We start from the raw sequence: 12,601 nt of genomic DNA on the forward strand, positions 1-12,601 counted from the left end.
TGCAGCTAGCTGGGTGGCCTGAGTCCCAGGTGCCTGCTTCCCTGAGTGTGTCGGGCAGGAAGAGGGGTGATGTGCTATGCAGCTGCCAGCTCAGCTGGTCTCACACTTCAGTTGGACATTCTGTCAGGGCAAAGGCTTCTCTAGAGCAGGCTCAGGGAAAGGCTCCGATGCGCCACATTGGCTGCTCAGGGCTGCACTGAGGGGAGAAGGTAGAGGGACAGGAGGAGGGGCAGGGGATCTCCTGGTGGAATCCTAGTCTGCTCACATTGTAGGTCCTCACAGCACTTGAAGAGGAAGGCAGGGTATAGGACATGGATGTTTGGGATGGGAATTCACTTGTAGGTAGCAGTCACTGGGTTGGGGCTCCTGCCCTTCTCACTTACACCCTTTTTCTGTCTCACTCCCTGCATTGTACTAGCACTTGGGTGGGAATTTGAGCCCTGGGCCCTGACTTATAGGGCTACCCAACTATTCCAGCCCTGGGCCCTCATGCACAGCTTTGCCGATGCCCGTCAATCCTGACTTGCAGTAACCCTGGCTATTCCAAGCCTCCAAAATCTACAAAGTTTAGTCTGAGACAGCGAAATTCAGTTCACTTTGGACCCAAGACAGAATTTGAACCCAGCTGTCCTGAATTGAAAAGGTGATGCTGTAATCTGAGGTGAAGCCGGATCCATTCCAACTGGTCTGTGAACCCAGCGTAGGTTCTTTCCCATCATCTAAATGAATTAACAGATTAAGAAGGACCTTTTGTGCTGCCTTTCCCTGATTTTTGTGCAGTTATTAGCTGGCTCTTTTAACACACCACAGCATGTTGTACTTTGATCCCACCAGCTTTCATAAACTAAACAGGTTTAATCTGGGACAGTGCTTGGATCACTCTAAGTATCACCTAGTTGTTGCAGTGGGTTGTGTTGGTGATTCAGGTGGTGCTCTCTCCCTTCAATCAATACTGGTAATAATGCCTCCATGTGATATTAGGGGTCAGTACTGGCCCCACTTCGTTAGCATGATGATAGGGGAGCTGTGCTGCTGAAGATGTTGATTCCTCACCAGTGGGAGTCATTCAGGAACTTTCCATAGGAATTAGGGTCTTAATTCCAAATTCCAGTTTGGGTAGCATTCTGATCCTCCATAGTCATCCTGCAGAGTCAACAACATATGAGGATCTTCATTTCTTGTCCTAATGTAACACTGCGCAGTGTAGCTCTGTGGCTGGCAAACAGCTGCCTCATCCCATCCCAGAGGCGGATGCATTTCAGTGGCTGGCAAAGTGATCACTGAAAAGCACTGTGTGATGTTTATTTGTGCACAGGTGTTTGGCATTTGAATCCCTGTTGCCCCTTTTTTGGGATCCTTTTCCCCTTCCAGGGGGGCTGCCTGCAGTGAGGGGTTCAGCATGCTGGTTACACTGTATTCAGCATGGGGAGCGGTAGGAATCGTTTATAGTGATTGCCTTTTAATTGCCTGTTTGGTGTCCTGCGGGGGGCTCTTTGGAACTTTCGGGGCGGGGGAGAGCTGTGAGGTTGGGGCTGGGGTATGTGTTACTGAGGGGTTGCGCGAGTGCACTGGGGGGCCTGGCGCTGCTCCTGCCCCAGCGAGACACTGGGCTTGGGGGCTGTTTACTTACTCCCAGGAGGCTTTTAACTGTGATAAAATCACCCGATGATAAGACGGCCACAGTATTGGGGGGGCATGGCCGTGACAGGATGATTTAAACAGCCTCTTTCTGTCGCTTCATCTTCCCAGACATCATAAATCAGATTAGCACTGGACTGTGGAGGGGGTGGGAGGCGGACTGAGCAATGTAGGGAGGGAGACACTCCCTTTATAGAAACCAGCCACAGTCTCTCCCAGGCAGACCCCACCCAGAGAGAAAGATGCCTCCCTGTCTGTGTCAGATGTGCACCCTGGATCTGCCCTATCCATCCCCAGACAGATGCTCCTCCCCTGTGTCTGTCCCTTGATGCCCAGTTCTGCCTTGACAGATGCCCAGTCAGACACCTTCCACCATGGCTGCTCCAACATATACCTCCTCATCTGCCCCTGTGTCTTTCCTCTCCACTAATGGATGCCCCTGTTTCTACCCAGATGGAGCTAGCCTTTGTGCCAATTCCCTCCAGTTATGCCATAGACAATCACTTTACACTTGTCCCCACAAACCCCTCCACGTTTGTCCCGTGGATGGATACCCCCATATTTCTGAATGCCCCAGGCCATCAGACCCCAGGGTATGTGCCAGGAGCTGGCTCCTCACTGCTCCCTGTAGTCATCAGTCCCTGGCATACATGCTGCGGGCAGACTCTCCCCTCCCCGTAGTTGTTAGACCGCGGAATAGCTGGCAGCCCCATCCCGTGCCGTGACTGCCTCCTGTCTCCTTTCAGATCTCTCGCAATCTGGGGAAGCTGTACAGTGAAATGATCTTCGTGAACGGATTCATACACTGTGACCCGCACCCTGGCAATGTGCTTGTGAGGAAGTGCCCAGCAACCGGCAAGGCCCACATTATACTGCTGGACCACGGGCTCTACCAGGTATGTGAGCATGGAGGATGCTGGGAGCCAGCAGGCTGATGCTATGCACTGTCTTTGGGGAGCTGTCACTCATGCCTGTGTGCTTCAGGCCAGAATAGAGCTGAGAGACTCCTATGTCACCCAGCCAGTCATTGCCCTGGTGAATTAAAGAGGCACCCCAGGTGTGCCGATCCCCCTTGTGGATTTTTCCTATAGCTCCTACCACCCTTTAATGGGATTTTATGCCTGGAAGCTTGAAATATCAGACATGGAGGTGGTTAAAGGCGCCCACTAGTTGGGATAGGTTTTCCCCTCTGTGCCCTGGTGCTGTTGATTGATTTCCATTGGGGAACATGGCCCTCCCGCCCCAGGTCCTGACAGAGAAGTTCCGCTTGGACTATTGCCGGCTCTGGCAGTCCCTGATCAAGACTGATATGAAGAGGGTGCAGAAGTACAGCCGACGGCTAGGGGCAGGTGACCTGTATCCACTCTTCGCGTGCATGCTCACCGCCAGGTCCTGGGACTCTGTCAACAGGGGCATTGACCGGTCTCCAGTCACAGCCAATGAGGTACGTCCTGGTTGCGCTCCGTGTTCCTGTGGTGTCTTTCTCCATTATAATCACCTAGTTAATTGACATTAATATTAATGGCTGCCCTAGCAGGCCTTTTGAGAGGCTGCATTGAGAGCTGGACTAAAGGTGGCCTGGAATCCCTTTGCTATGCACTTGAATGGCTGAATTTAGTCTCCTAGTCTCTCACACACACTCGTCACAGGTCAGTTAAATTTCCCATAAGATTTTCTTGGTTAAATAAATTACCAGCTCTAGTAGAGGAAACCTTTGTAAATTAGCCCTTCTCTGAAAATTTTCCTGAGTTCAGCTGTGCAGGGAGCACACCAAGCTGGGTATGGGGCAGAAGAGACATCGGGGCTCGGCGGGGGAGCATAATACATATTAGTGTTAATTGCTAGTCATGTGAATGACTGTCAGCGCTGATGCATGCTTATCAAAAATCTTTGGAAATGACAGAGGTTGTTTGGTATGGGAGGTAAGTCAAGGTTGCTTAAGTGCAAATCCCATCAACCCAATCATGAAAAATCTAGAAAATCACCAGTTAAGTTCTTCCTCTTCCTTCTGTCCACGTGTCACGAGTCCTTCTATACTTATGTACATCTGTCTACCAGTCACAGCACCCACCTTCATCACACTAATGAACAAATTGGCAACCATGTTGTTTGTAGAGGAAATCAGGCAGGCGTATGGCAGTAATAGGTGGGCCAGTGTTTGTGGGGGGAAACACGTTGTGCCACATGGCGTATTTTAATTTGGGTGTAAGAAGCTTTTGTTATTGTAGTGGCAAAGTTTGGCTGGAGGGCAGGGGTAGAGGACAGAATGAGCTGGCTTTGAATTGCTTGGTAAGCGGTGTCTGTGAAGATGTAATATTCAGGTAAGAATTCATAAAGAAGGGTTAAAATTGGCTGTTGTGAAATTATGTGGTGGAAATTCCTCGCTCTTTGCGGATTCGTGCTTGATTTTTGTGGTCAGAGTTAAGGTTTGCTCTGGTGGGTCACAAATACCATACTGCTCCCCTATGACACCAGGAGGTGAGTTTACGTTTAAAGGGAAGGCAGCTCCTTTCTTTCGGTTTTGGGGTGAAACAGAGAGGTTAATAGCAGCAGCGAGAACCAGACATTGTGGAGGTAGGTACCATGTAACACACAGCTCTGATGATGCTCTTAAATGCTGTCTTGCAGCACCCTCTGCTTCTCCAGATCTGCTGGCACACCGGAGGCCTTATCTTGTGTACCATCTGCTATTCCAGACTTTGTCCTTTTCAGAAAACACCAACTATGATGACATAATGTGGTTGTTTTGTGATGGGGACAAATACCCTTATTTAGCACTACACTGAGATGTACCAGACTTATTTAATTGTGATCTGTGTGGGATCCACATCCAGGGGGAATGGTAATGTAGTAAGCATGCTGGGGGAAGGGGGAATGAATAGTACTTATCCCGTGAAATGTGTGCCCGTTCCCACAGCGCCGGCTTCTTCCTTTCCCCAGGGGTGATCAACCCCCGTTCAGCCCCAGGCCCCGCCACACTCCACCCCTTCCCCGAAGGCCCCACCCCTGCCCCGCCTCCTCCCACCCTGCTCTGCTCCCGCCCCTCATCTTCTGGTCCAGTTCCACCCCCTCCCCCGAGCATGCCCCGTCCCCCCTCCCCCAGCTCCTCTTGCACACCATGGAACATCTGATCGTGGCGTGTGGGAGGTGCTGGCAGGGAGAGGGAGGAGTTGATCGGCGGGGCCACTGGCAGGTGGGAGGTGCTGGGGGAAAAGTGGGGAGCTGGCTGCTGGTGAGTGCTAAGCACCCACTAATTTTTTTCCATGGGTGCTCCAGCCCTGGAGCACCCATGAAGACAGCACCTGTGCCCAAATCAAATATGGGAATTGCTCATCACCATGCCCCAAAACACCCATGTTTCTATCCAGGCTCTGAAGGGCTGACATTACCCCATTATGAGGTTCAAGATTCCACTTGCCGTTTTAACTTGTTGCTAGGAAACTCAATGAATATCCAGGCCCATGCTCAAATCCCCAGATTTTCGTGGAAGCAAAGGGTAAAAATACAACTGTGATAATCTCAAACACACAATTTTTTGATCTTTAAATTTCTGCTCTCTCTGGAACTGCCGTCTCATGAGTTGTTGAGTCCTATAGATTGTCAACTGGCATAAGCACATGCCCTTATTGAATATGTTTCAAATTACCCAGTAACATTTAGCCTAAAAGGAAGGGGTTTTTTTTTAGTATAGTTAACCTGTGGAACTACTTGCCGCATGATATCAACGAGGTAAAGAGGTTAAGGATAACAACAACAAAAAAAGGATTAGATATTTTGTATAAAAGGGAACATCCTCTGCAGTGATGGTAGTTGGGATAAATCAGGGGTTCTCAAACTGGGGGTCGGGACCCCTCAGGGGGTCGTGAAGTTATTACATGGGGGTCGTGAGCTGTCAGCCTCCACCCCAAACCCTGCATTGCCTACAGCATTTATAATGGTGTTAAATATTTAAAAAGTGTTTTTAATTTATAAGGGGGGGGTCGCACTCAGAGGCTTGCTGTGTGAAAGGGGTCTCCAGTACAAAAGTTTGAGAACCACTAGGATAAATTGATGAGGATCCTCATGTTTCAGGGCATAAGCTGGAGTCAGGAAGGAATTTCACCATAAGGGATAATGTTAAACATTTAGGTATACTGAGAGTTATTAAGCTGCCTTCTGAAGTAATTGGCATTGGTCACTGTCAGAGACAGGACACCAGATTAGATGGATCATTGTCTGAACAAAGCAGCAGCAGATAGGGTACTGGATGAAGTGAACAACTGGTCTGACCTGGTGGAGGTACACACCAGACTTATGAGACTTCTTATGGTTCTGCAAGTCTTATGTACATGATAGAAGGGACTCAAAGCCACTATGGGGAAAAAGTACAGCCCCAGTCAAACCCACTGTGGAGGAGAAATTATTTTATAACTGTCCCTTTCCTCTACCCCCTCCAACCATAACCCTCAGGGCCGTCCCTACCCATACGCAAAGTACGCAGCTGTGTAGGGTGCCCTGCGTGCTGCTCCAGCCCCTGCCTCATGTCTTCCCCCTGGCCCCTGCCCCAGCCCCACCCCCACTCCCCTGAGGACTACAGCAGGGCAGGGACTGCACTCACCTGTGGCGGGAAGTGCAGCAACCCAGCTCCTGCCGTGCCACTGGTGAGTGCTGGGGTTCGGTTCCTCCCTGCCCCCCAAGCCAGCCTCCCGTGGAGACCTTGGGCCTCACATCCCACCTTGTGGGGGCACTGCATAGGGCTCCAGAATAGCTAGGGACGGCCCTGATAACCCTGATTCTATGTAAGAATCTATTTCTGCTGCATTCTGCATGTGACGTGCTGGGTTCTGAACCCTTCATATGCTCCAGTGACCTTTTTCTGGATTTTCTGGTTCATGCCAAAGCTGCTGGAGGATGCAGGGAAAGCCCATGTGTGTGAAGATCCATTACACTGCCCTAGGTTCATTGGGATTCTTGTTGAGTAGGACTGACAGCTCTAGCAAGAGCCAGGAGAGTGTAATCAGGCAATGGACAAGCTTCCCCCCAACGGCTCAGCCATGCATCTCATTCCTGATCTGCAGCACCTCCTGCAACTCCAGTCCTAGGCTCCCACACATGCAGCTCTGCCAGTGCACCTCTAGGCTCACCCTGCTATCTCGGTCCAGGCCCCGCTTTGCCAAGGAGGGAATATTGAGATGGGGTTGATCCCTGTTACGGGGTTGGTTTGGTTTTGGAGGGAGAGCCCATCTCTGGTAGCTCAGAACCCCCCCCAAAGAGTTTGGCTGTAGGCCAACACCAGGATTCATCGCAAGGCTTCTCTTTCCCAGGATGTTCCTCGTATGATTGTCAGGGAGACCGACATGAGGGACAGTTGCCTCTTGGGCAGGGTGTTTGGGGCTGGAGTCAGGGACACTGGGAGCCCTTCTCACATGCCAGGCGTTGGGCACAATCTGTTCAGTACTAGAGCTGGACAGGATTCAGTTTTCCTGTACTGCAAAAAGAATTCAAAACTTCTTCCTGTTCCGCACTGAGACAGAGCCCTTACATGAAAAAGGCACTCGCAGAGAACAGCAGCCAATCGCCCAGTGATTAGGGCCCTCACTGGGGATGTGGGAAACCCAACTTCCAGTTCCTGCTCTTTCTGATTGAAACCCAGCTCTCCTGCCCCCAAGGTGAGTGCTCTAAGCCCTAGGCGTGTGGCTGTCCTGGGGTGGGGTTGTCTCTCTCTCTGCCCAGAGAGTCCCTCCCAGACATGAGAACCCTTCTGGACTCAAGTTAGTGGAAACTGGCCCTTTCCTGTGGGGAGAAAAAAGAAAAAGGTCCACTGAAAAATTCCTGACCAGCGCAATTCAGTACCCTGTTATTGCTTAGCTGGTACACCACAAACTACTAGCTAGAGCAGAAAGGTAAAGTGCCTGGGCTGGGCGGCCATCTGATATGTTTTGCTGCTGTGGGGAATCCTCCCCAAACACCCAGTTAAGTCCTGCTTGGTGCCTGCAGCACTCTCCCGCTGCAGGCAGTGTTTCCGGCTGGGGGCGGTTGTGGTGAAGCTTGGGTTGAAGGCAGCAGGGGCCATGACGAGCTATATATAGGCCTGGGTGCTTCTGACCTAGGGTCCAAGAGGAGAGACACTTCTGATGGTAGCAAGTCCCTTTGACTCTGAAAGGCTCTTAACCCCGTATGGGGAAGTCTCCGTATCACGAAGTGACTCGCTATGCAGGTGGGAGTGAGGGTGGGGAATAAAGCATTGAGAACCCTGCAGAGGCAACTTGCCCAGCTGCTGGGGCACAGAGTCACTGAGCAACCCGCTGTGGCTGACCCGGGAGCTGCAGCCAGCTGGAGGCCGGGAAGCCGCTTGAAGGCAGCAAATGGGAGCGAATTGCGAAGTCGGTCAAGACAGACTCAATCAGGCTCTCATGGGTGAGGTTGGCTCTCCACCTGCTCTGTTTGCTCTGCCCCAGTCTCCTGTGCAGACGGGCCTCTGCAGAGAGGCAGCAGGTGGAGGCTGGAGCCCATTAGCTGCTGGAATACAGATGCAATCTCCTCAGCAGACACTTCTTCCAGTCTGCCCTGCAGAAGCAGCAGTAGACTCCGATGGCTTTGTTAACATCTCTCTCCTCTCTTTCTTCCCCATTCCCCTCTGCTGTGACGGTGCTCAGGATGTGGAGATCCGGACCAATGCTGCCGCTTACCTACCTCAGATCAACCAGCTCCTCAACAATGTGCCCCGCCAGATGCTGCTGCTGCTAAAGACCAATGATTTGCTAAGGGGGATTGAGTCAGCCCTACACACACGGGCCAGCGCCAGCTCCTTCCTCAATATGTCTCGCTGCTGCATTAGAGCCATTTCCACGTGAGTCTCTGAGACAGGAGCCCCGGCCTCCACTGGGCCCTTCCTGCCTCTTCTCCCCTAGTGAGATTCTGCAGAGATGGCGGCTCTGGAACTTCTAAAACAGCCCTGTCTTACCTGAACCTTCCCCTCATTAGCATGTCTGTCAAGGCCCCGCCCTCCTTTTTTCTTGCTCAATCTCATCTTCTTTCTCCCCTGTCCTACCCCACACCCGGGTCTCCATACAGAAGGACCTCTCAGCAGGAACTTGGAGCCAGATAGAAATGGGAACGGGGGAGAAGGGGGTAGGGGGGGAAGCTGGAAATATTGGGGATTTCGTACTAAATTTTTTATTCTGGAATCATAATTCCTCCCAGATCTGATTAATGTCCCCACCAGAAACGGCTGATGGAAAAAGAACCCAAACTTCACAGCTGCCTGTCTCACAGCATTGCCTTGTGGTTAGGGGGTGCAGCTCCTGGGTTCTATCCCTGATTCTGACATTGGCTGCCAATCAAAGAGCAAGTCAGTCATCTAGATATTAGATATTAAGGTCAGAAAGGACCATTACGATCATCTAGTCTGACCTCCTGCACAATGCAGACCACAGAATCTCACCCACCCACTCCTGCGATAAACCTCTCACCTATGTCTGAGCTATTGAAGTCCTCAAATCATGGTTTAAAGACTTCAAGGAGCAGAGAATCCTCCAGCAAGTGACCCGTGCCCCATGCTACAGAGGAAGGCAAAAAACCTCCAGGGCCTCTTTCCTCCAGGGCAGGTTGGAAATTCCTTCCCGACCCTAAATATGGCGATCAGCTGAACCCTGAGCATATGGGCAAGATTCACCAGCCAGATACCATGATCTAATTTCTCTGTGCCTCAGTTTCCTCATCTGCACAGTAGGGATAACAATTACATGTCTGCCTCACAAGGGCGTCGTGATGCTCTGTTAACTTGAGTTACTGGAGAGGGGCCCAGTACTGTGTTTACAAGAGCCAGGAGAGTGCATGTTTCCCAGCAATGTTGAGAGCCTTAGGCGAGAGGCCCTGGAGCAGTGTTAGCAGTGATGATTCTCTATAAGGACCAGTCGAATGTTGTGTTGTTTAGGGATCTGATTACATAAACACAAACCATGTGGTGAGTGCTTATCATTAACTATTATTATTGATAATAATAATTAGCACTTGGATAGCCCCCTGCAATGTCAAACACTTTGACTAATGGAATAATGTCCCTGGGATGGGGGAAGGAAGGTGCTATCACCCCACCACCCCACTAAAGATGGGTAGATTGAGGCATAGAACAGGGAAGGCAAAGACAAGTCAGCATCAGCTGTGGAAACAGAACCCAGGAGTTCCTAACTCCTGATCTCAAGCTCCTTGCACTTGTGCAAACTTTCTCCTCTCTCCCATTTTTGCTGGGAGAGACCGTTCCTCTCCTGGGGAACATTTAACCCAGGAAACCCTGACCTACCAGCCAATTGGGATCCCACAGAGGTAGGGATACTCAAAGGCTGGGATCCTGGCAGACAACTGGCACCCAGGGGCGGAAGAGGGGGAGAGGGGGGAGGGGAAGGAGCTCCTGGTGTTCAAGATCTATCCTGCTGCTGGGCTGTGTCCTGGGAGATTAATGCAGCTGTTTCTCTCCCTTGCCCAGGTATCAGAGGAGCAAGTCTCACTCCCTGTACAGAAAGGCCAAGATCTCTCTCTCAGAAGCTCTGAGCCTGTGGCAGATCAACTTATATGAACTCTTCCTGCGGCTGAAGGGGTCCCAGCTGGGTAACTGGGTCATTGCTTTCCTGATCCGGATGCACCATTCTCCGTACTGACAGGAACTGGTGGGAGAAGCCTGGGCAATTATTGCTCGCCTCCATTCTCCGCAGCACACTTGCCTTCCTGACCATTCCTGTCCGTACTCCACAAAAGCTATTGAGACTCTTTTCTTGTAACGCATGGTGCTGGCTGTGGCTGTCAGAGCATAAGCTTCTCTATAGCAGAGGGGGACGGGAGAGCAGGGGCTCTGGGAGTCAGGGCTCCTGGGTTCTATTCTAGCAATGAGAGAGGTGGAAGTATGATCTAGTGGGCAGGGCAGGGGGCCTGGGAGTGTCTCTGTTCCCAGCTCTGGGAAGTACCATTATGGAAACATCCTGTAGACTTGAATAGGAAAGGAGAACTTTTTCTAGCCCCTTCCCCTTTTAAACCATCCTATAGCATTTAAGAGAAATGCATCCCTGCCCTAGAATTCTCCAAGATAGTTCAAACCCCCTAGAGAGGAAATAATTCCTTATGGAATCCAGTAGGGTTTTCAGTAGTTTGTACCGAATCCTATTGGTTTAATGCCTGTGAAATCTACAGGAATTTTCTCTAAGGGGAGAATGATCTAGTGGTTAGAGCAGGGGACTGTGAGCCAGGACTCCTAGATACTATTCCCAACTCTGAGAGGGAATGGGAACTAATGGTGAGAGCAAGGGTCTGGAAGCCAGGATTTTTCTGGGTTCTATTCCCAGCTCTGCTATGGAGTCACTGTGTCATTTTGGGCAAGTGCTTTCCTTGCCTCAGTTTCCCCACATGTAACATGGAGGTAATGCTACAAACTCTCCTCTGAACTCCTCAGGGAGCAGGTGCCATGGAATCTCATCTGAGAACTCACATCTTGTGGCTGGTGATGTATGTGCACTGTACTGTACTGTCGCACAGGAAAATAAATAGGGTGTCATGTTAGAGTCCTGCAGGGGGAGAAGTGTGTGGCTACCCACCCCTTTCACCCCAGCCCCATTTTTAGGTTTCCCCTTCCCTGAGCGTAACCTGTCACTTGGTGCTGTTAGTCCCTTACAAGCCCAATCAACCGCCGCTCTGTTCGCTCCACCACCTCACCCTGTCTGATGGACGTGGTCCAGCTCAAGGTCAGCTGCTGCTGAGTCAGGCATGCGTTCCTGTGGGGGTGATGGAGCCTGCCCGGGTAACTCACCACTCTTACCCCACACATTCCCGCACACCTAGCTCCTCCCCCGGCCACAGGAACGTGCAGCCAGAGCCAGCACTGCCGTAGCGTTACACATGGAGCGGCTCGGCTCAGAACTGCTTGCGACATTGTGCAGCTCCTGGCTCAAATGGAAACCTGCCACTTCTCGGAGTATGGGCCTCATCGCTCTGAGCGCACCACCAGGACACAAGCCCCAGAATGCCTTGCGCAGAGGCCTCACTTCTGCCACGTGTCACCAGGTTCTCCTCCCACATGCCTGCTCTCTCTGGAGCGTCCTGCAAACAGAAGTGATTGATACAGGCTCAGTGTGGTCAGACTTGTGGGGTCCTCCCCACACTGCCAGGGAAGGCTGAAGGGGGGATGCTGGGAAACAAACTGCACGTGGGGTCATGGGAAGGGAGGGGCTTTTCAGGCTGCCTCATGGACCATCTCTGCAAGGGGCGCCTCCCATGCTGGGCACAAAGTGGCTGTTTGAGCAGCTTGCCCTGTCAACAGGTTTGACTGAGTGAGGTGCTTGTCAGCACAGGAGAATGAGGCCTGGGGAGGGGCTGCTTGTGAAAGAGACTGGCTTCCTTGTTGGCATGATTCTGAAAGCCAAGCCACGGAGCATGTTTGTTCACGTGAGAGGGAATGCGTGTATGACTGCTGGGGAGTGTCGACCTGTGACACAGGACGTGTGGAAATCTGTCACTGAGTGGGGGAGAGAACGTGTGCAAGTCGGAAGCATACCCTGTGAGCGCACGTGAATGTGTCCGTGATTGCGAAAGTATCTCTGAATATGTTGAAGCAGGTGTGTGCATGTGCATCTGGCTGGTTACTACAAAGAAGTGTGTTAGCCACAGTGTCTGGTAGGTTAAATTGCAAATGCTGAAGTGTGTGTGTTTCCTACCAACTGCAATCTAAACCTCAACCCGTCCCTCACATCCAGGCCAACCCCCCTGCCTGTTCTCATTAGCCTGTCAGCTGGTAACCAGGTTGCCTAGGGTCTTAGCTGACAGGAGGAGCAGGAACAAGGAGCTGAGCTCTCCCTACGTGTGTAAGGAGAACCAGTTAGAGCAAGAAGTCCTGTCAAACCTTTCCCCAGCATTCTAGCCCAGTTCAGAGATGCATCCAGGCCAAACCTCTGAAAGGTCTGGGTTTCACTGTCACTTGAATTCTCCTGCAAACTGGCCT

The 12,601-nt window shown here is 51.4% G+C and overlaps 1 protein-coding gene across 7 annotated transcripts in view; it reads left to right on the plus strand.

Annotated features, from left to right (window-relative positions):
- The window catches only part of ADCK1 (aarF domain containing kinase 1), a 134,984-nt gene extending 123,818 nt beyond the window's left edge, over positions 1-11,166 (plus strand). For all 7 annotated transcript variants that reach the window (XM_007067416.4, XM_043548891.1, XM_037900767.2 and 4 more), the window contains 4 exons: positions 2,385-2,534; positions 2,885-3,082; positions 8,274-8,467; positions 10,103-11,166. In XM_007067416.4, coding sequence (XP_007067478.2) covers positions 2,385-2,534; positions 2,885-3,082; positions 8,274-8,467; positions 10,103-10,274 — 714 coding nt within the window. In that variant the 3' untranslated portion in view covers positions 10,275-11,166. The remainder of the gene's footprint in view (positions 1-2,384; positions 2,535-2,884; positions 3,083-8,273; positions 8,468-10,102) is intronic.
- The last annotated feature ends 1,435 nt before the right edge of the window (positions 11,167-12,601 follow it).

Source organism: Chelonia mydas, chromosome 6 (assembly GCF_015237465.2).
Source record: "Chelonia mydas isolate rCheMyd1 chromosome 6, rCheMyd1.pri.v2, whole genome shotgun sequence".
Lineage (NCBI taxonomy): Eukaryota > Metazoa > Chordata > Testudines > Cheloniidae > Chelonia > Chelonia mydas.